Source organism: Dicentrarchus labrax, unplaced genomic scaffold (assembly GCF_905237075.1).
Source record: "Dicentrarchus labrax unplaced genomic scaffold, dlabrax2021, whole genome shotgun sequence".
In the NCBI taxonomy this organism is placed as follows: Eukaryota; Metazoa; Chordata; class Actinopteri; family Moronidae; genus Dicentrarchus; species Dicentrarchus labrax.
This window is the reverse complement of record NW_026136715.1, coordinates 20,405,881-20,428,713: the sequence shown is the minus strand read 5'-3', so window position 1 is coordinate 20,428,713 and position 22,833 is coordinate 20,405,881. Positions and strand designations below refer to the sequence as shown.

Genomic DNA, 22,833 nt, shown 5'->3' with positions numbered 1-22,833 from the left:
CTAGCAGCAACAAACCCACACATAAACCAAAAAGTTGGAAAATGTTATTATCTGATCCACATTGAAGAGTTCAGCTTCCTAAAGCATGTATAGTCTACTACACTATAGGCAGCTGTACTCTATGACTCTGGGGCTGGGACAGAAAACCAATCAGCATTTCTTCAACCGGCGAACCCCTGCAGAGCTGATGAACTAATCAACTACATTTCCCACAAGTCTTTGCTCTTCCCTTCCATCGCCGCTCATGTGTTTTTGCCAGGAAAGCAAAAATTCCCGAGAGTGGAGTCCAAAGAGTTTAGAAACACAGCGGAAGTGTTACCCCTCAGGAGTGTGTGTGTGTGAGTGTGTGTGTTTGAGAGAGAGAGAGAGAGAGAGAGAGAGAGAGAGAGAGAGAGAGAGAGAGAGAGAGACTTCAGGTTGCATGATGTGGGCTCGGTTGCTGGTTGGGGTCGGGGTCGGGGGTTCCGGGCTCGGGCTGCGGGCTTCCAGGGACGGTGTGCTGCGGGTCGCTGGAGCTGGATGTGCGGGGAGGCAGCAGCAGCAGAGGCAGGCGTCAAGTGCGGAGGTGAGCGGGGCATGAAGTGTGGCTGCGCGGTAAACTTGTGTCGCTGCAAGGGATCCAAAGGCATTTTGCAACAGTTTTGGTGAAAGCAGCGTAAACACAGTGTTTGTACTGGAGGTCGATGAAACCACAGTGTATTCTCTGTGGAGACTTTGTGTCTGTGGCACATTGAAGTTTTCAACAACCTCACCTTTACAGTTTTCATCTCTCATATAGCTCTGTGATTATCTTACAGCAGTGTGGCCCACTAGTGAGTTTATATTGACATTATCCTACTTTATGGTGTCCTATAATAAGATATGACTGTAAAAGTCAAATAATATTCTTTTTAAATCAAGGTTTTAGATGTATATTATATGTTAACTGTACTCAGTGGTGTGTTTAATGTGAAGTAAACCTTTGTTTTATGCCAGATTTTTTATTTCCTGGGTTGTATTTGAAGTTCTGGTAGAAATCATAGTTTATAGGCTACAGTAGGTGTTTTTGGCCATCATATTTGAACTCCAGAATAAATCACTGGCTCTATCAGTGTTACTGCATATTCCAACAGTAACATCAGAGTGTGTCACAGCAGCAGGCAGTTCATGCAGACATAATGTGCATCTGTCCCAGCAGACTGCCATCCTCCCGCCCGCTGCCTGCTTCACTTCACTGAGCTGCACAAGATGATTTTATTAAAACCACGAGTGACTGACTCTACAGTGCTGTCAGCCCTCTCTCAGCCTCTGCTTACTTCAAAGTGTGACCTTACCCAGATTCGTTCATTCAGTCAAAGGTTATGAATGAATTAAAATAGCAGACCTAATTTATTAGTCCAGTGAGATAAAGTCTGTCTGTAGGAATCCATAAGCCCCTTATAATGTATCTGATTTATCTTTGAGTGTTGCACAAAGCAAAGGGGCTAGAAAGACTAAAGTCCTAATGCTCTAATCTGTAGTAGTTTATTAAGTGTAAGTGTGTGTCCATCTGTGTGTATGTGTGTACAAATTACAACCAGAGAACAACCATCTCTGCTCTGTTCATTCCAATTAATAGCTGACTTTGGACTTGAACTGTTTTGTAAAAAGCAATTGAGTCTTATGTAAAGTGCCGACACACTCTGTCCCATAATGCTTTTCTACTCCTGTGCTGATAAGCCCCCTCCACTGGTGGGTTTAAAGGTCAGAAGTTAGGGCAGGAAAAACAATCGACAAGCAGAAACAGAGCTGCATATTCAACAATGATGTGTTAATCTGTCCAATATACAGTTTAGTTAAGGGCTTTTTAAATGTGCTTGTTTTAGTATATTTATCTTCTCTGGAAGTGGTTGCATTGTTGTTATTACACTAATTGTACCACTAAAAGTGGTTTATAATTTAGTTTTATGATTAATACATCAAAATTAAACTGTGGTTCTTGTGTTTCTATGTATATGTGTCTTATTTCCTGCAGGCTGCCTTGAAGAAAACCCCGCTGTTTGACTTCCACAGGGAGCAGGGGGGAAAGATGGTGGAGTTTGCGGGCTGGAGTATGCCTGTCCAGTATAAAGACAGTCACATCGCCACGCACATGCACACCAGAGAGCACTGCTCCATTTTCGACGTCAGCCACATGCTGCAGGTGAAACGCACAAATACATACAACATGAGCACAGGTAAACAAATACGTGTGTACAAACTTCCAGTCACAGACACACGTTGTCATAGTAAAACACAGTCCTTTGTCAGTTAACAGGGGTTAACTAGGTTTGTTTTGACATTCCACGAAAGAACCCACCAGAAATAAAACTGCCATTTCTATGTTGAAATACTTCCTTTTTGCTTTTTTTCTGTCAGACCAAAGTCCATGGCAAAGACAGGGTGAAGTTCATGGAGTCTCTAGTAGTTGCAGATATTGCAGAACTCAAGGACAACCAGGTGAGATGAAGGATTGTTATATGTTAAACCTGCAATAACTGAGTTTTTTGTCCACAGTAGAAACAAATTGTAACACAGCACTGACATATCATCACCTTTTAAGTTGATGTTAGCAAACAGTTGGGTATTTACACATCCAGCAGATATGAGCAACATTATCATCAAGTTTCTTGCCATCTTATGAAAGCAAGTCCAGTATTAACCCCTTTTTATAGGACTGTCTCCACCACCTCCTGAGGAAAAAATCTGACTCTTCCGGCACTAAATGTTGTTTGGTGCTGAGCAGATAGTGTAGAGTGGAGTTGTAGCTGAAAACAGAGGTCACATCTTAAAACAAAGCTGATAAAAATGTTGTAGTAAAGTGGCAGGCCTGAAGGCCACAACAGTGAGCTTAAAGACTATAAAATGAGGGGAACTGCAAAGTCGGGTGAAAATTCTCAGTGGTTCCGTCACTATGAGCGATCCCTTTCACATACCAGTAGCGATGCGACCCATTTTTAATGTAAAATATTAATTATGGCTGCTTTAAAGGAGAAGAGAGTGCATGTAAGAACATATTATTCTATAACACTGACTGTGTTTATGTTAAAAAAAAACAGTGTGACATTTCAGGGGCCACCTCCATGTACTTCCACATTACAAGACACTACATGTGCTAATGGGTCAAAAAGGCCCGTCTCAATCAAAGCATCAAACAACTGCAGTAGAGAAATGTGACTTCTGTCTGACTACAGTCTTGTCTTAGACTAGATTGTTCTCAAAAGGCCCCACTGCCATCCTGAATGCATTTAGATTTGTCCACTTGTGTCCACTTGATTTCCCCCAAAAAATACCTAGATTTTTAAAAAGGAGTACCATATTTTAAACTGATTTTGGATAATATCCAAGTGAAAATCCATCCAAAAAGTTGTTGGTTTTTCTGCTACAAGAAGACTTAATGAAACAATCTCCTTTAGTGGGAAGGACAACTCAGAATATGCTTCATGGAGTGATGAGGAAATGGGGAGATATGGGTTAGAACTACAAAATGTTATTTTTATGACTCAGTTAACACATGATGGATTTTGGAAAGTTGTTTATTTAAAATAAATACTGATTATTGTTCTAAACAAACAAATGAGCCCTTTGATTGGACCACCTGAGCCATAACATAACGGTTACATGTTCATGTGGAGCATCAGAGTTTTTGGAGTAATTTGACCAACCGAACAGTGTCCCAAATACATATCCTCCGTTTACCTTCAAATCCTCACCCATTCCTTTTCTCTCCCCTCCCTCACCCCCCCAGGGTACACTGACTCTATTCACCAATGAGAAAGGAGGAATTATTGATGACCTCATAGTGACAAGGACTGACCAGGGCTACCTCTATGTCGTCTCCAACGCTGGCTGTGCTGACAAGGACTCGGCTCGTATGAAGGTAAATACAGAGTGTGTGTGTGTAGACAGACAGGTGGGGAGTGTCTGTCTGACTGACAGAAAGTGTCTGATGTGTGTGTGTGTGTGTGTGTGTGTGTGTGTGTGTGTGTGTTTACCTGTAGGCCAGACTGGCAGAGTACAAAGCTGCAGGGTTTGATGTGGATTTGGAATTCCTTGATGAAGCGCTGATTGCTGTGCAAGGTAAAGTATTCTTCCTCTTCCTTTCTTTTTTCCTTTCCCTGACCTGATTCTTTTGTTCTTTCCTTCCTTCCCTTTCTCTCTTGTCCTCGTTCCCTCCTTCTTCTGTTTCTGTCTTATTTCCTCCTCTTCCTTTACCTCTTTTTCCTCCTGTTCATCATTCTTTGTCTTTCTTCTTTCATTCATTCACCCCTCCCCTCCATTCTACGTCCTCCCTCCAACTCTTCTGTCTTCTTTCTATTTAATTTCTCTCTTTCCCCAGTTTCTGTTCCATTATTTGAGCCCAGTTATTTTCACTCTTTCCTTACAGAATCTATAGTAAATTGGCTATTTGAACTCCTCTGTGTAGGACTCTCTATGTCTTAGGTTATGTAGATTATTTATCAGCTGTGTTGTGTGTTGTCAGGTCCATCCATGTCTCAGGTGCTCCAGGAGGGACTGAAGGAAGACCTCAGTAAGCTGACCTTCATGACCTCCGCCTTGGCCACTGTCTTTGGTGTTCCTGGTTGCAGGGTCACCCGCTGCGGATACACTGGAGAGGACGGGGTGGAGGTCAGCATCTCTCTCTCTCTCTCTCTCTCTCTCTCTCTCTCTCTCTCTCTCCCTTTTGCTTCCTTCCTCCACTTTTTTTGCTTTCCCGACAGCAAGCTTAAAGAAAAATAAAAATGTATTTAAGCTGCCACTTTCACCCATTTGTGGCAAAATCTAATTTATAGTGTATGTCACTGCATATTTAGAAAGTGGTTATACCCAGTAGACAATTTGTTAATTTTTAACAGGAGGGGATACCCCTATGGGAGCATCCCAGGGTTGAGATATCCTTTTCAGTAACCTGTTATATAAGCTATATAGTTTAGAGAATATTATAGATCCGAGACAGAAGATCACAATTACAAATCCATCTGTTACTTCAACAGCATGGACAGCAGCATGGATTATACACAATACACAGCACAGTTAGGCTACTGATTGCACAAAATTGAATAATTCTCAATAATTTAGGTCTGGGTTGGAATAGGACGGTGCCTGGGTCCCGACCTGGGCCACTGACTGCCTATTAGAGACCTTGTTACTAGGAGATGGAGAGGGGGGATGGCAGGTTAACAAGGGTGATGCATTTTAGTCATTTTCCTAACAAGGGGGGTGGTATCCCATTCACCCTCCCTCAAATAAGGTCTTTGAACCTCATGGTGGCACTAGAGTAAAAGTCACAGGATCACCAAAACCATTAGGATTCATTCTTTGGCCACCGTAAAGTTCTTGAGAAAATGTCAAAGCAATGTGTCCAATCATTTTGGAGATATTTCAGTCTGGACCAGAGTGGTAGACCCAACAACAGACGGACAGAACGACAGACAGACATTGCCATCCACAGAGCCAGGCTGCTATAATGGCTAATAAAAGATGATTGTGTACTCACCACTTTCCCTCCTCCTGCCAGGAATCACTGTATGAAAACAAGCAGAAAAAGTTAAATTTTTCTTTCTAGTATTTTGCCACCTGAACATTTTTCCCTCATTAAACATGGTAATATTTTGATGTTTACACTTTTAAATGCTCTCCAAATATTCTCTGTTTGCAAGGATTCCAGATTAATGGTTTACTAGTTACTACATGGATTTATCTCTTTCTCTCTATCAGCCAACTCTGCTGGAGCTCTGTAGATAGCAGGATGGATGTGGGTGGGTCTCTCTCTGACAGAGGGAATGTGGGAGTTTGTGTCTCTTTGTTTGACTTTTTCTTTCACATAATTTCTTTCCATCAATCTTTCCCTCAGTGCTAAGACTCACAAAAATAGACTGACTATACAGCATGTAATTAGTTGTTTCCCTCATCTTTTTAATTCTAATATATTTTGGAGCACCTAAAATAAATATCCCCCTCATCAAACTATGTCTTTTTTTTCAGTATTGCTGAGTTACAATATTTATATTTAATGTTCAATATTCATTCCGGTGAAAAGCTCTACATGCTGTCTTTGTCTCTGTGTCCCAGATCTCCGTCCCACAGTCCAGAGTGGTGGAGCTGACAGAGAAGCTGTTGGCTAACGGTGAGGTGAAGCTGGCTGGTTTGGGCGCCAGGGACAGTCTGCGGCTGGAGGCAGGGCTTTGTCTCTATGGCAACGACATAGATGAGACCACCACGCCTGTGGAGGCCACCCTAGTCTGGACCATAGGTTAGATTTTAGTCTTCATATATTTTTATTAAATGTTATTTTTCCAACCAGATTATTTTTTGAAGAAGACTGTGGTGGAACGGGTGATTTTTAAGACATGTCTTTCCTTTTTATCTATATCTTTTGTCAAACAGAGTTAGTTCACGTCTGTAGGGTAATTATGTAGCTGGAGCCAGCTGCCAATTAGCTTAGCTTAGCATAAAGACTGGGAGCAGAGGGAAACAGCTAGCCTGGGTCTGTCCAAAGGTAACATAATCAGTGTACCAGCAGTGATGAAGCTCACTATGAACCTTTTGTAACAATTTGTTGTGTGTGCCACAATATACTATTTGGCTGGGACCAGTTACAGGGCGTCCAGTGGAGACCAGCCAAGAAATGCTCTGGCACATAGCCCGCTGTAAAATGGAAAATTGTTGATTAAACTCTTAGCCTGTAGTGATGAATCTATGGAGCATTAAAACTTGACACTGCAGCTCCCCTCGTCTTTATAGTGCTTTATAGTGAGACCGACTAGTTAATGACTAGCTAGTGAACGCAGAGAAGATATAGATAAAGATTTTTCCCTCAGGAGTTGGTAGAGACTAAAAGAGAGTGAATATTGGACTTACATTCAGCAGGTGGCAGAAACATGACTCTAAGTGAATGATAATGTTGCTGGATGTGTAAATAAGCAACTGTTTGCTAACAAGTTTGCTATATTAAGTTAAAAGGTGATGATATATGTTGACTTACTCGTGTTTGGAAGTGAGCTTAGTGTCATCTTGCCTTTGTACCTTTACTCTCTGTTGCATTCAGGTGTAAAGATGAGGACCAGTGTAATTTTTGATCATTCAACAAATGTTTCTGCATGTTGTTGTGTCTCTCTGTGCCTGAGCTTTTACAGCGCAGTCTTTTCCGTGTATGACCTCCATTGCTTTGTCTTTTCACACACAGGAAAGCGTCGGCGTCAGACCAAGGATTTCCCCGGCGCTGACATCATCGTACCTCAGATAAAAGCCAAGACAGCCAGGAAGAGAGTCGGTCTGGTCTCCACCGGCCCCCCCGTCAGACAACACACACCCATACTTGGGCCTGATGGAAAGGTCATAGGTCAGTAAGCAAACAGGAGAGAGCTGTGATACTTCGTATAATGCAATACACAACCACTGAAATACTATTTGTGTTTCTCAACCAAATTAGCTCTGGTTCTGTTCAAGATTTGGAACCTTGGTGCTAGCTATCAAATCCCGCGTTTCCAACAGTTTTGAGCGAAATCATTGTAATCAAGGATGCGTCATCAACAGAGGGTGTTGCACAATGCAATACGACATGCCCACTTTGGTTCTACCTGTGAACCAACTTCTCGTTTTCCAAACCAATTTTCGGTCGAAATGCTCCAAACTGTTCATAACTAGGTGCTTGAACCGGAATGGAGCCGGTTCTCTGTTCTTTCATGGTACCACCACTGGGGGTTGCCAAAGTCACACATTTTCAAATCCTGCACATTGTTTGTTTGACATTATATATTACATTAGCATATTAATGTCATTAATCCCAGTTCTATTAACTCTATGTTTTGGTTTTTATATCAATATTGAAGAAAATTCTCATGATTTTAAAGTATATTGCCACTCCCAGTATTTAGTGATTGAATGAAGGAATGAGTGAATGAATGTAATGTGTAAACAGCCAAAAACCGAGTAGATAAACAAGTCTCTGTGCCGATCAGGAAGTAAATCTGAAGCACAGAATAGGATAAAAAATATTTCTACCATAAGGTTTTAATCTGGCTTGCTATGTATTTGTTCTCTGAAAAGGGAGTCAGAAAGAGATTTAAATTGAAAGACTTATCCTTTGATATTTTTTTAGGTGAAGTGACCAGCGGCTGTCCCTCTCCCTGCCTGAAAAAGAACGTCGCCATGGGTTACGTGGATGCGGCATTCGCTAAGAACGGAACAGCCATCCAGGTCGAGGTCAGGAAAAAAGCAGTGCCCGCCATCGTCAGCAAGATGCCCTTCGTCCCCACCAACTATTATTCTGGATAGGAGGGACACACACACACACACACACACACACACACACACACACACACACACAAACACACGGTACATACACTTAAACTGGACCATTCCTTCACTCTGTCCCACAAATGCTGCCCTCTTCTGTTTATCTCCAGCTATGCAGTTCATTGAGAGAAAATATTACAAATATATATATAATACAGTGTGTGTGCTGGTCTAATGTGATTAGTCACTTTCATAGTGAAGCACATTAAATGAATAAGAGTTTGTATTAGAGACACTAAAGAAGAAACGCATGGTACAGTTCCTTAGTATACACATAGATTTTGTGGAGAACATTTTAAACTGGAGGCTATCACTCTGCAGACAGCATGCTACTGTTCTTGTGTGTGTTTAAGCAACGCACTGTCCAGTAACTAAGTGGAGTCTGAGAATGTATGTATGATAGTATGGGCATAGATGCTCTGGTAACAAAGTTTTTTAATTTTTTTTTTTTTAATAAGTGGATAGCAGGTTAAACTGAACCAGCAGTGAGACTGTGTGGATCCAATACACAAGTATTTAATTAACTTCTTGTTTTAGAATATAGGTTTTGCTAATGAAACATGACAGCATTTACTTTGTCATCGCTGGACCAAAACAAAGAGATTCCAAATGGTTCTTTTGATGTTATTTCACTACATGTCTGCAGTTTTTCTTTCAAATACCACAGAGCCAAATGTCCATTCATTTTATTGTTAGTTGTAAACAGCTTAGTGAAGGGAGGTCAAACAGGACCAGCTCATAATCCTTCCAACACAAAACCCCCACCTGAAATATGCCAATTAACATAAACCTGCCAGTTCAGTTTGTGGAATTAGCATTTTTTGTGTTAATTAGCAGATGTTCTCATCAAGTTCCTGTTTGGAGGGATTTTGAGGGAGTTCTGGTTCGCTCTGTTGATATGGTCGATAACCTGACCAGATTGTTTCTCAGACTGTCTATAATGTAATAATATATTAAACCAGAGGGAGAAATGTACACTACATAAGTTAGAATGATAACCTAACTTGAAAATAGGTTCATTGTCATTATGTCTGTTCTGTCTGGCAACTAATGAAATTTAATTTCTGTATTAAACTAGAACATTGTCTTTGGACTGTCTGTGCAGCTCTGAATGTCTTGTTTCATGAAAATAATAACATGCTTAATAATACTACTGATTTATAGGTTGTCAGTTTTTGCCAACTCTGTCTTGAAGGTGCACTTTGTGTGTCACTGTGGATTTTAATCTGTAACTGAGTTTTCATGTACATTTAAAATAACATTGTTCATTTGATTAGAAAATATTTTCTTTATTAAAGACAATTTCATTTTCTTTTTCCCATGATCTGCTGTTATTTTTAGATTGATACTGACAATGATGTGAAAATAAGATTGCATAAATGTTTTCAATACAAGTCATGCCTCACGTAATTTTGGCTCCTAAACAAGGGTCTGGAGGGGTCCTGAGATAGGGAACAAGATTAGGTCCACTTGCAGAAAAATAACAAGAAAAAGCCTAAATTCTTCCTCTTTTGTCCAAAAATTAAACTTATGGCACATGTGGCGTTGGATAGAACAATGTCTGTTTTAAAATGATTTGGACAAAAAAAGCCCACTGATTTCTATTTAAAAAATAAAAATCAATCTCAAACTGTTTTAATTTGGAGAATTATCTATTTGTTTAACAGTAGTTGTTACTGTATTTCCACTATATTGGCTTTTTCTCATAAGTCTGACTTTGTTCATTAAAATGTTACCGTCCCATAGATTTATATTACGGTAATCAATTAATCATAGATATGACGTAAGTTTAAAAACAAGTCAGAGGTTTATATTTACTGTAAATGGTCAGAGGTTGCTTTTAGACATACCCGGAAACGGGGGATTGTAACAGAACCTGGCAACCCCGGCTGCCGGTCTGTTCACTGGTTACTGAGAGGAAGATGGTGGACTTGACGACAGCAGCGTGCTCAAAACTCCGTCCTAAACACTTTGGAAAATACTTATTATCTCAACCTGGTATTAGATATAGATTACCTGGGGACAATTATAGATAATACACAGTGAAACCCGCCGAGGAGAGTGACTTTTTACCACCGGACAACTCTTTATTCCGAGACTGAAGAAAGCGGGGAGTTGTGCAGCGTGGTGGTGGCTGGTGCTCGTGAAGGACGCTAGCCAACGTTAGCCAAAGTGTAAACAAGAAGTGTGAAAGAAAGTGGAATTGTGGGAGCTTCTCACCAGAGCTGGCGAGATAAACCACGGAGACCATCCAGCCCTCTGCTGCTACTGCCTTCTCACCCACTGTCATATCTGTGAGGAGCGGACTGACTTGACAGGTGGACTGAAAAGCAGGCTAACTGTAGCTAGCTAACCTCGGCTAGCTTTGTTGTGAACTGTGGATCAGAGCACCACTCGAAATGCCACGGAGTAAAAAGGGGAAACGTGGCTACAGCAAGCCGGGTAAGTAGCAGTAGCTGCCATGATAACTCACCATCCAGCCTCTGGCAACAAACCAGCTGGGATGTAATGAGTGAATATGATCAAAGTGTTTAAACGCTACACCTTTAGCGTAACGCCAGTGTGGCTGTAGCAGTGAGTACCTATACCGTATACCGTGAATCATAATGCAGCGAGACTGCTGGTTGCTCCTAACTTTAGTTACTCGACCTGTAAATTGTTCTGCTGACTGCCATGTACAGCCATGTGGTTTATAATTGGTGCTGCAGTGTAGCAGTGTAGTTTGCATGTGTTTGTGACCTGTTATGTTGCAGTCACTCATTTGAATGAGTTTAACTATACACGTGAAGAATCAGTGAAGGCAGTGTGGTTACTTTTATTAATAGTATTTCTCATTCAGGACCCTGGCTTGCTAAAGCTGCACTTTAAGGTTATTTTTAGCAGCAGCGTCATGCAACTTGCAACAGGTAGATGAAGACTGTGTTGAAGAGGAACAAACTAGTGCGACAGAGTATTTTGGTACAATTACAATTAAACTAAGTTCATTTACATGCTGCTTGGGAGTCACAACTCCACGTTTTTATCAATGCACAGTAGTGGTGTGGACCATGCATGTGCCTTTTAGGGAGTTAGAGCCCCCTCACGTTTTATGGAGTGATGTTGCCTGGGAAGCACACACGTGCCAGATCCTACATGCACACACATTTTTGTGGAGTGAAGATGAAAAGAGAGAGAGGGACAGGGGAATAAATAAATGGACCAATAGGACTGTTAAGTCTGGTGTTTCCATTATAATTACACATCTTTGTAAGTTTATGAAAACTTAACAAGACTTCTGGGTTGTGCAGTATTATTATTAGTGTATGGGTATTTTGCAATGCAAAGTTTCATGAATGGGAATATGTAGCTCAGTTCTGATGTTTTCTTCTCCATCATGGTAATTCTTCCATTTTACCCATCTTTCCATTCATCCTTGGGTCCGTCCACCATTCTTCAATCTATACACCCTTTATTTCATCCATTCCTCCGTTCATACGTCATCTCCAGGTTCTCTTCGTCAGGAGGTTCTTCAGCTGCAGCTGTCGGCTAAAGCCTCGCTGAAAGGTAACTCCTCTGACCCTTGACCCCTGACCTCAGCTCCACATCCTGCGCAAGGCTTGTCCAGCAGCTCTTGAACCTCACCACAGTGCATGTAGTAAACCTAGCAGCCACTCTCATGCTAAACTCAACGTGTCTTTTCCCCCGGCTGCACTGAAAAGTTTAACTCTTTCTCCCCCTCACACATATCCTGCCCAAACTGCACACTGTGTTGACTGACTGGCTGACTTTACCACAGTCCTAATGCATGTCCTGCTTGAACGTCATGAGTAGATGCCCCACCTTCGGATGTTTAAAAGACAAACATCACAGGACTATAAAGGAAGTTCATCCATATCTGACCTTCTCATCCCCCCGACCTCTTCACTTACAACTGGCTGCTAACATGTAGTCTTGCTTCGTCACAGTACACTCTGTGTGTTCTCTGCCAATAATTTGGTTGAAATCTCTCCGACTATCCTACCTCATTTTCTAACAAGTGCTGACTGACAGCAGAAAAGTTATTTTTATTATTATTATCTGTTACTTCATTTGTGAAGTTGTAGTGAGGCAACAAGCTGCTCGGTCCAAGTAAATGGTTTCTTATACAGCATTTACTACAGAACTGTTTATGGTGGAAGTTGGTATTTCCAAGACCTGGATTTATTCCAAGGCCTGTTTAAGGAATTATTCCAGGGTTGCAGTTTCAGAAGTCTGTTAATTGGATCTTTACTGCATGAAATTAGTGATGACAAGAATTAATAATGTCAAAAATATGGGTTTTGTTGTATAAGTTGCCTGACGGTCAGGAACGTGTTCCTCTGCAAAGTGCTTGTAGAGAGAAGATAGGTTAATTTAGTCCTGTATTTAAAGCTTGTGTGATCAGGTCATGCCAAGGGGACTCAAATGCTCCCACCCCTTTGGCTCAGAGTTCTGATTTGTCCGTCAGCAGAGCCTCTTCCTCAGGGACTGACTGACTGCCGGAGCTGGGCGAGTGATTGCTTTGTAAGCATAAAGTAGCAAAGAGGAGACGACACGTGAGCCGAGGCAGGGAGCTCACACTTGCCATAAGTGAGCTATGTGTGGGCAGGCCTGCGTGGGAAGGTGTGTAACTGTTTCTGTGTATGTAACCTGTACAGTGGCCGGGAGTTCAAGGATGATGACTGGGAAATTACTTACTGATACAGGCTCACAGGGCGTGTTATCTCCGCTGTGAACCGTAGCTTTGTGTGCAAGAGAGCCGCAGGCTGTTCTGTCAAAGATATGAGAATATTACATAAGGAAAGCAGAGTTGTCAGGGCTGCATTCTGGTTTAAATGCAGGTTTAAAGATGAAAAGCTATGAGGTTATGGCTTAATTGAATGAATGAATGTGTTTAACCTCTAAAAGACATTAGCACAGCAGCCCTCTGTTTGCGTAACAGCAGTGACAAACGAGACCAACCAACACCAACGCACACTGCAGAACAACGTAATCCAACTCTGGGCTAAAGAAAATAACTCTTGTACAAATGGTAATAAAAAATAACTCAAATAATTGTATTGTTTTGAAATGGTTTTATTATTTAAATTTAAATATCTGTTATTCTCCTTAACAGACGTATAGCAACACAGGCTGCTAATCATTAATGACAGTCTATTGGATTTCATGATTTAATCAATCAAAATTGAGTAGTAAGCTACTGAAATAGGACAAATGAATATTCATGGGTGGTTAATGACTGTGGCATGGGACTTGTGGGTGAGTGATTCATGCAGTCAGACCTTCAGCTCAGGAATCCTTTTGAATCAAGAATTAACTTTGTGACCCCAAGAATTGAAATCGAACAGTGAGATACTGAAAGATTCCCACCCCTACTTTAGATGCTTGGATATTTTACTCTGATCAAAGGCTCCCAGATATCAGCCATTTCCCCAGAAACAGCAACTTTTATGATTTCAAAGTAGGACTAGTAGGCTTTACTTTGTATTTACAGCTTGGCACTATGAGCACTTACACCCCCAGTTTTACAACTGACTGTAATATGCTGACACGTGTGAAGGTAGCTATTAATAGAAATGCATCATTGTGTCATTTCTGTACAGTACAGTTCTGGTATTGGGCAATTATCGAGTTGTTATCCAGTCAGCTTAACTAGGAAATATTTCACAAGCAGCAGACAACAATAAGATGTGTAGGGTTAAAGGTACAATGCCCAGACATTAGGTTTAACAAATGTTAGTGCTGCTATCAGCATTTTGCAATTTCAGGAGAATAGAGCCTTTAAATGACAGTCAGGTATGTGGTGGTAAATTTGTCAGCTACAGCAGAAATTCAGCAGCTTGGGGTTGAAGACTTCCACCCTGAATGCTTCACTTTTGCAGTTTAAAGAAGTCAGATGTCAAGTCAAATGAACTTTGGCCCAGTTTATTCTGTTTACACATTCTGAACTGCATTTAGTTTTTTATCTGGGATCTTCTTATTACCTGAGCTCAGGTGGAAACCAGTGAATGGTATCAGACGATGTGTTGTTAGAGTTGTCATATTTACTGTACGTGTGTTGTAGGCATTGAGCTTGCACCTAAAGCAGAGTGGAATGAACAGAATAACGGTGACCTCTGGGTTACCTGGACTGTCCTGGTTGACCTGAACACTCATACACACGCACAGTCTGACCATTCTGGATTGTACACACTGAATGAATGAATAAATGAATGGCCACTCTGGTCTCCAGTAATCCCACCAACAGTAGAAAGTCCTGAGCCAGCAAGAACCTGAGGGTTAGCTTAGCTTTGCTTGTCCGTCTCTTACCCCAGTTCAGGTTCTGCGTGACAAACCGCCCCACTCCTTCTCACACACGTGGTGCGTAAAATAATTAAAACACTGATTACAAAACGGTACTAATAAAACAGTTTTTACTAGTGGAACGTAGAAAATAAGAGGGCCCTGTCTAATTGAAATACCTTGTATTTTCTGCTATTTCTTGTCTTTATGTGAGAGAACATCAGCTCCTATGTGGGTGAGACTGATAATAAAACATGACGGCGGCATTTTGGAGATTGTGAGTGAGTGAGTGTGTTTGCGGGTCTGTGTCTAAGGAGGACTGGTGTACAGTTACTGACAAAGAAAGACAGCTGAGCGGACTACTGTCAGCTTTCCTAAACCTGCCATTAGTCACTGCAAGGAAATAGCCTCCAACCAAATTCTGGTTCATTTTGGGATGCTTCTTGTTAGTGTTTTTATTTCACCATCACAGTTAACCAGCTGTCATTTTGAGGCTCTTTAACATTTTATAGAAATACGTGTTGCTATGGCTGTTAAAACTTAGAATTGATTATTACCATTGACATTTAAATCTCTCTTATTAACAGAAACTGCTAGTTTCTAGGGAAGAAGTAACTGTTGCTCAACAACATTGTGGCTTCTTCTTTGGAAACTTAAGTATGTGTTGCTCATTATTTCCATTATTTGCTTTTTTTTTGTTAGTGTCCTAACAACTGCTGGTAGTGAGCTTCTCAGTCCTCAACGTGCCTGCCATGATTGAGATGCTCAGCATTGTCTACATCACCTTTTACCCAGCAAGTAAAAGACTTGTGTTTGTTAACTCGTATATATTTTTTTCCTTTCTTCCCTCGTCTCACTATTTTCTCTAGGTAGTAAAAATGGGGTGAAGGGAGAGTCGGGTGCCAGCGATGATGAGCTGATGTCTGATGTTCTCAGCCACTACAGCAGTGCCAGCGAAAGCACCTCTGTGCTGGAAGAGGGCACAGGTTTGTACATGAATGCAGATCATGCATACACACACTTTTTTTGCATAACAGCTAAGGTAACGTTTAATAGTGCGTTTTTATTCCTTTTAGCATTTTTTTGGGGTATGACATTAAAACTAACATTAACTAACAGAGTTTTTTTCCCCTTAAACTAAACATTAAATCTGTGTGTGTTGACTGGTCAAACACAGGAGGGGAGCAGGTGGATGAGCAGACTGCCCAGGAGGAAACAGAAGACAAACTCAAGCAGTGTATAGACAACCTGATGGATAAGAGGTGAGATGTTTTACATTTCTTGCTTTCGTCCAGTCACTATCAGTAACAAAAGAAGGAAATGTCAGCAATAAACAGGAAGACAAATGCAAAGTGATGATGCAATACCAGACGGTAATAGATATTCCAGGAAGTGATGTAACTAGAAAGTCTCATTTTCTGTCTCTCCCCTAATCTCTGTTTGTGTCTCTCTCAGCGCTAAGACACGTCTAGCAGGCCTCGAATCGTTGCGACAGGCCTTCTCCTCCAGAGTCCTGTACGACTTCCTGACAGAGAGACGCCTCACGGTCAGCGACTGCCTGGAAAGGAGCCTCAAAAAAGGTGAGACCAAACAGATCTCAGATGTAGAGTTAAATATGTTTCTGTTAACGGGGTGTTATTGTTCTGCATGTTTACTCAACGCTGCACATACAGTATAGGATGCTTTCTGCAGACTTATCATAAGTAGTTTCTGTATAACGTCACACAGAGATCATTAAAGTTTTGTCTTTCCTCAAGTGCTGGTGCAGAAAAGGTGTAATCCTCAAGGCGTGACAGAAATAAAGTCTAAAACAACTATTATTGATGAACAAATAGTAACTTTCTGTTCCCTCCAGGCAGCGGGGAGGAGCAGGCAGCGGCGGCCACAGTCTTCGCCCTGCTCTGTATTCAGCTGGGGGGTGGAGACGAGGCAGAGGAAGGCTTCAAGATGCTTCGCCCCATCCTCACCGCCATCCTGATTGACAACAGTGCCAGCATAGTAGCCCGCCAGAGTGTGAGTAATCATGTAAACTTTCTCTGATATTGTGCAAATCTTTGGATATGGTATTATCTTTTACTTACCAAAAACTCTTGGGGGGGGAAGACAACAAAAGCAGAAAATGAGACATAAAAAGAAAGTCAGCTCGGACATGAATGTGTGAATGCTGCATAGAAGTTAGTCATGTGGACTGCATCTTAAAACTCAGTCAGCAACGTGACAATAAAAGTTCCAGAACGACAACAGCAAATCCAAAAACATCTGGTTCAGCCAAGAGTTCACTGAGTGCAAAGTCTGCAATGCATTTCTCCCTCCCAGCTGGCCTCAGTCTCACCTCCATTGTTGTACCATAGTCAAGTGAGTCATAGCTCAGACATTCATTTAACAACATTAAAGGAAAATGCCACTTAAAAATATGTAACACATTGTGTGGTTGTGATTGGACTGTCCATATAATGGGAATTGCCCAGCCTGTCAAGGTTGTAGCTCTGATGTTTTAAGTGTCAAAGGCGCCCTCGTCAACTGCTGTTTTCAATCCACTGTGTTAATTTTGGAAACAAACAGAAGACCTAAAGACACAACATTAGCCACTGTTTAGGGGACTCTTGTGGACCACTCCCATCGTGTGACATTAACAGCAGCCATTTTGGAGACTCAGGGTTGGACACTGTGTCTGGAGGAACACATACAGGCCAATTGGACTGAGTGATATGCCTACAAATACACAGTATACAGTTTTTCCTTTTTAAATTTATTTACCACTTTAAAAATGTTCTAAACTGAAAACATTAATAAACCAGGACAGAAATATAATTTTAAGGTTGGCTTGGTTTTAAAAAAAAGATGGTCTTTTAATGTTAGCAAACTTTCTTTTTAATTAAATGTTTGGGTGTTTAAATTTTCTTGCATCTGTTTCCATCAGTGTGCCAGAGCGTTGGGGATGTGTTGTTACGTCTCTGCTGCTGAAGACGGAGAGGTGAGAACTACGTGCTCTCAATGGCTGAATCCATCATGACTCTCATAATTCTCAAAGTCTAGAGAAATATTGTGACCACAGGAAGTAGTTTAAATGTTAGTAGTTGGTTTACACATTGTTACCTACACAGCTAATGTATAAATATAAAAAAAATCTTACGGCCTGTGGGTCCAAGGCTCTAGTATCTTTTTGTATCTGGGATATTAAATCCCGATATGGCAACAGTTATCTTTACTGTTGTGCTGTTACATATTAACAGTTTTTTTTCTTTCTCATCCCTCATTGCATTTTCTCTCTCTTTTTCCCCTTATCATCACCACTGAACCCTCCCAGGATTTGATCAAGTCGTTGGCCCTTCTGGAAAGTGTGTTCATGTCTTCCTACCCGAACAGAGAAGGGACGCTCCCCACACCCAAGCCCGGCGGTCCAGGCCTCCACAGTGCCGCCCTGCAGGCCTGGTCGCTGCTTGTCACCCTTTGTCCTGCGTCTAGACTGACTGTACTGCTCGACCTGTGAGTGAAAAAAACAATCTGCCTCGTAGTAATTCTTCATTTGTGTCTGTTTTTGATTTTCATTTATTTCTTTAGTTCAGTAGTGTCGAGGGTGACATTTTGATAAATCATGCTGCCAGAGTAAAAGTCATCAAGAGTGATGAGCATTGTAACCAACAGTGACTCTCTCCCTGTCGCCCTCCTAGTCACCTCCCCAAACTGCAGGCTTGTCTGCAGAGCAGTGACGTCAACTACAGGATCGCAGTGGGAGAGACCATCGCCCTGCTGGTGGAGCTGGGACGAGATATAGAAGAGGTAAACGTACACGTGTAGACAATTGTGTACCTTTTGGGAGCAGGCACACTCAAATGGTGTGTGTACTCCTTTTACCACTATACCCATATCTAATTGTGTCGCTGGTGTGTGTAGGAATTCGAGGTGGAGGACAGCGAAACTCTGTGTCAGTGTCTTAAGAGTTTAGCCACAGACGGCAACAAGCACAGAGCCAAGAACGACAGGCGGAAACAACGCTCCATCTTCAGAGAGGTGCTACATTACATAGAGGTATGTTTTATAGCAATGATTATATTTGTTATTAATGCCCTTATCTTTGCTAGTTGTGTGAACATCACTGCGAAGGGTTTATTCTTCTCTCCATATGACTTTGACTTTGTCCCCTTTCTCCTGCAGAACGAGGACTTCACAGAGGAGAAGATCAGGTTTGGGGTGGAGAGTGTTTACATCGACAGCTGGATGAGGAGAAGAATCTACGATGCCTTCAAAGAGATCATGGAGTCCGGAGTCAGACACCACCTACAGGTCAGGAAAAAACCCACTGAAGCCAGTAGTGTACTTTACTTGTGTGTTCTTACTGGAGATGGGCACAACTAGGCAATTAAACATTGCTACCCTCGCTAGTCGGCAGCAGAAATACTAGTCAGTTACCAATTATTAATAATTTATTAACATACAACAAAGGTTAACTGTTGCATCTAAGATGTTACTCAGCCACCCACTACTATCTGGAGCTGCAGCCGTGGCAGGCAGGTTGTATGTAGGCTGTGTCAGAATAAACTGGTTTCTAAGCACTCGATTGGAGCAATGTGTAACCACATTCTGCACAGGCTTGTGGAGGTTAGCACTGCTAACACTAACCACACTCAGCAAACCAACACTGAGTGTTTTCTTACTTTTAGACTAGTCAACTAGTTTCCGCTTAATCGACAGGGTCATTTAGTTGGGAACAACTCTAGTTCCCACTGGAATAATGTTCGTGCCCCAGCAGCGCTGCATATGGCGTTGATTGCCGCAGTGTGTGCAAGCAGGCGGAAATAAGTTGTTCGCACAGCATGGTCGCGTCTTTAGGGTCTGCTATTTTCCCCTCACTTGTTTCTGGTCAGCAGTGTCAGTGATTGCTTTTGGGCCACATATATTTTTTGTTACTTCTGTAGAGTTATACTAGTTTCATTTTTACATGGACACCAACCAACTGAAGCTGGGTAAGAATACAGTTTTTTGCCCACAGAGTCAATTTCAGCAGTAGACTGTGAGCACAGCAAATGAAACGCACACAATAAACACACCTACATAGCACTACATGTGTGGGCGAATCCCACTGCCTCGCTATGAGATTTATTGTGAATAAATAAGCTGAGCAATAATGCACAAACACTCTAAAATGAGACATCCAGCATTTTAGCAAAGTGGCACCTGCCAAATGTAACCAACAATGGCACATTAGGAAGGAAATGCTAGAGGTTGTTGGTAGGGAACACGAGTTTACACTTCAATTGATTCAATTAAATTCTCCATATCTGGTTATTTGGATATGAACGTATTGTTAATTTTGGTGTGCGCTTTTTTTTTTGGTGCAGTTCAACCCACTACTGAGAGACATCTTTGGCCTCGGCCCTCCCCTCATCCTGGATGCTGCTGTCAAAGCCAACAAGATCTCTCGATTTGAAAAGGTAACGGCCTCTCTTCTGTCCCTGAATCTTAACCTTCACACTGGAACAATCTGACTTAAGAGAGTGTGATTGCATTTGTTCTGCATCCTTGTGAGCTGTTGCTGCTGCTGCTGCTGCAGTGAAAGCTACGAGTGCCACAAAATAAAATTTAAAAGTCCTTCCTGTGTGTTTACAGCCTGAGAAGTATAGATATTGCTGCACTCAGCTCTTCATCTTTTTTCTTCAACAGCATCTTTTTAACTCGGCTGCCTTCAAGGCCAGGACTAAACAGAGGAACAAAGTCAGGGACAAACGGGCCGACGTCATGTGAGAGAGGGACGAGGATGGAGTGAATGAATAAGTAAGCGAGGACCTCCCTGGCCTATATTGAGATGGATACAAAAACATGCCTTTGACGCTTCAGCTGTCTCTCTCACACACACACACACACACACACACACACACACACACACACACACACACACACACACACACACACACACACACACACACACACACACACACACACACACACACACACAAACAAACACACACACAAAGACTCAATAAACTCTGAACAGGGCTTTTTCACTTGTGCTCTTCTGCAAGTTAATTCTACAAGATTCAAGATGGCCAACACTTTTATAGCTCCCACAGGCTAAGGCAGTCTGAGGCTGAGGAACAATTGCCCTGTTCCTCCTGGCAGGCATATGCTTTTCACTTATTTTGGACACAAACAGGATTTAATTACAACAGTTGCTCAGAGTATTTCCTAAATACAAGTCAATGCCTCAGTGGATACCAAAAATGCTAAACCTCTTTTATGTGGGATTAGATTGACTAGAGTAAAGTTTCTGTGCACACAAGCAATGTGATCTTCAGATATCGAAAAAGTATTTTTTATTAATTTTTATCAATAAAAGTACAGAGAAAGTAAAGTACTAAGTCTCATTGTAGGAGTCGATTTTTAAAGCTTTATGGTACATTTGAGATCAGTGAAAGCCTTCCAATGTTACACTCACTGAAACCCTCTGGTGCTAATGAGTGTTGTTTTTCATTCATTCTTACTTCAGTTTCCACATAAAGACACTTTTCCTGGACATAACCAGTCCTGGTTAATCTCTGATGTTTAATGTTGGAGCATCAACTAATGCAAAAAAAAAAAAAAAGCCACTGAAATATTGTGGAAAAACCCTCCTCTACTCTGGGCTGACAACCTCGTTATTCCCCTCCGTCGTCCTCTGTTTCTGCACCCAGAGTGGCTGCTTCAGCTGCCAAACCACAAACTGACTTCACAAACAATGCAACCTAAAAGAAAATGTGTGTGGTGTTTTGCGTGAGAGTGTGTTTTATTTGAATTTTATTAAACATCATGAAATAAAACACAACCTATAAACAGGAAGATGCCTAATTAAAATATGAAATCAAAGAGTTAATATTGACATCTTTGTATTACTTTTTTTTTTTTTGAGAGCAAAAATACGTTTTAACCATTTCTGGTGGAGAATTGTATTTTACTTTCTAATTTATTATAACAGCAGTACTGTGTGATTTTTAGGAAATTTACAATGTTAAGAACTGTTTACAGACATAATTATGGGATGAAAATGAAAAGAGTTTTTTTCATGTATATTTTTAATGCGGGTTGGTGGGTCACACTATCTATCCATGTGTATGTGCTGCAGACTGTATATAGGGAGTCATGGTAAAATGTGTACTTGAATCATTAGATGCATTTGAATGATTTCCCCTCTGATGAGCAGTATACGCACACAGGCCACTAACCAGAGCTGCTGATCAGAAGAGTTTGGTGGTGCCGTTTGTAACGGAGGTCAGGCCAGCAGCTAAAATTCAGTGTGCTGCTGATTGTAGTAGCAGTATTGACATTTTTAGTGTTTTTTATCATATAGAATTTTAAAAGGACACTAATTAGCTGCCTGGAAATTTCTGTACCTTGGTGAAAACTTCTCATCAGCTTTCACAGTTTCCTGCAACCTCCCATGTTACAGCTTCACTAAACTGTCTCATCAGTGATTCTGGTGTTACAGCACATGGACAGAAGATGGATCAAATGAAATAAAGATTATTTGAGCACTTTCTTTGTCTCTTTTGTAATTCCCAAAAAAGTTAGTTCTTGAACGAGATGTAGTTGTTTCTGTCTAGACTAGATTTAGGGAACAGCAGATCAGCTGGGAAAATAGATGTTAATACACATTGTGAATTTAATGGGATAGTTATTTAGGATAGAGAATAATCTGACTTTACTACTGTAATGACTACTATTATAATCTGACGTGACAAAATTTACTATGAACTGCTTTTCTTTTTAATATATCTAAGTTTAGTTCAGCAGTAGTTAGAAAGATTTAAGAATTATTATGAACAATTAACATTTACATTTTCAAACCCAGGTGAAAGGATACAATGATCTCATTTACGCTGTCTTTCAGGCTCACAAGGAAACATAAATCAACACCTCATTGTTGCTGTGAATGTTTATTATATATATATTATATACTCTATAATTTAGACAATCCCTTAAACATATGCTGCCCACCATACAGTTTGAGTTTATGAATATTAATGTAAATATTAACTTATGAAATGTCCCCCCCCCCCCATACATCTGGAGAGCAACTATACTAGGAACCCACAGAAGAGGAAACATAGACATAAGGAACGTACATTAAACTTCTGATAGTAAACAACTAATAAATAAACTGCATCAGTAGTAAATACCGTAGTTAGGAACTAAAATCACAAAATCCAGATTGGTAAACATTATAATCCTCTGCTGCCCCCTTGCGGTCACTTTCCTCCTCTACACCTCCCCCCCACAAACTGAACC

General features: G+C 41.1%; 2 protein-coding genes across 3 annotated transcripts; both read left to right on the top strand.

The window, feature by feature from the left end:
• The first annotated feature begins 220 nt into the window (after window positions 1–220).
• amt (aminomethyltransferase) lies at window positions 221–9,607 on the top strand. The gene is made up of 9 exons (XM_051424488.1): window positions 221–565; window positions 1,994–2,161; window positions 2,377–2,457; window positions 3,746–3,877; window positions 3,999–4,077; window positions 4,481–4,626; window positions 6,070–6,250; window positions 7,184–7,339; window positions 8,099–9,607. Exons 1-9 carry the CDS (start codon window positions 245–247, stop codon window positions 8,272–8,274), a joined length of 1,440 nt encoding a protein of 479 aa, XP_051280448.1. The 5' UTR covers window positions 221–244; the 3' UTR covers window positions 8,275–9,607.
• Window positions 9,608–10,195: 588 nt separating this feature from the next.
• On the top strand, window positions 10,196–22,079 carry ifrd2 (interferon-related developmental regulator 2). 2 transcript variants are annotated; one of them, XM_051424492.1, is made up of 13 exons: window positions 10,196–10,737; window positions 11,782–11,838; window positions 15,444–15,560; window positions 15,752–15,836; window positions 16,030–16,154; window positions 16,430–16,587; window positions 17,495–17,548; window positions 17,882–18,060; window positions 18,246–18,354; window positions 18,469–18,603; window positions 18,730–18,858; window positions 19,914–20,006; window positions 20,236–22,079. In XM_051424492.1, exons 1-13 carry the CDS (start codon window positions 10,695–10,697, stop codon window positions 20,314–20,316), a joined length of 1,365 nt encoding a protein of 454 aa, XP_051280452.1. In that variant the 5' UTR covers window positions 10,196–10,694; the 3' UTR covers window positions 20,317–22,079. The 2 variants fall into 2 exon arrangements, with proteins under 2 accessions (XP_051280452.1, XP_051280453.1); XM_051424493.1 differs by lacking the exon at window positions 11,782–11,838.
• The last annotated feature ends 754 nt before the right edge of the window (window positions 22,080–22,833 follow it).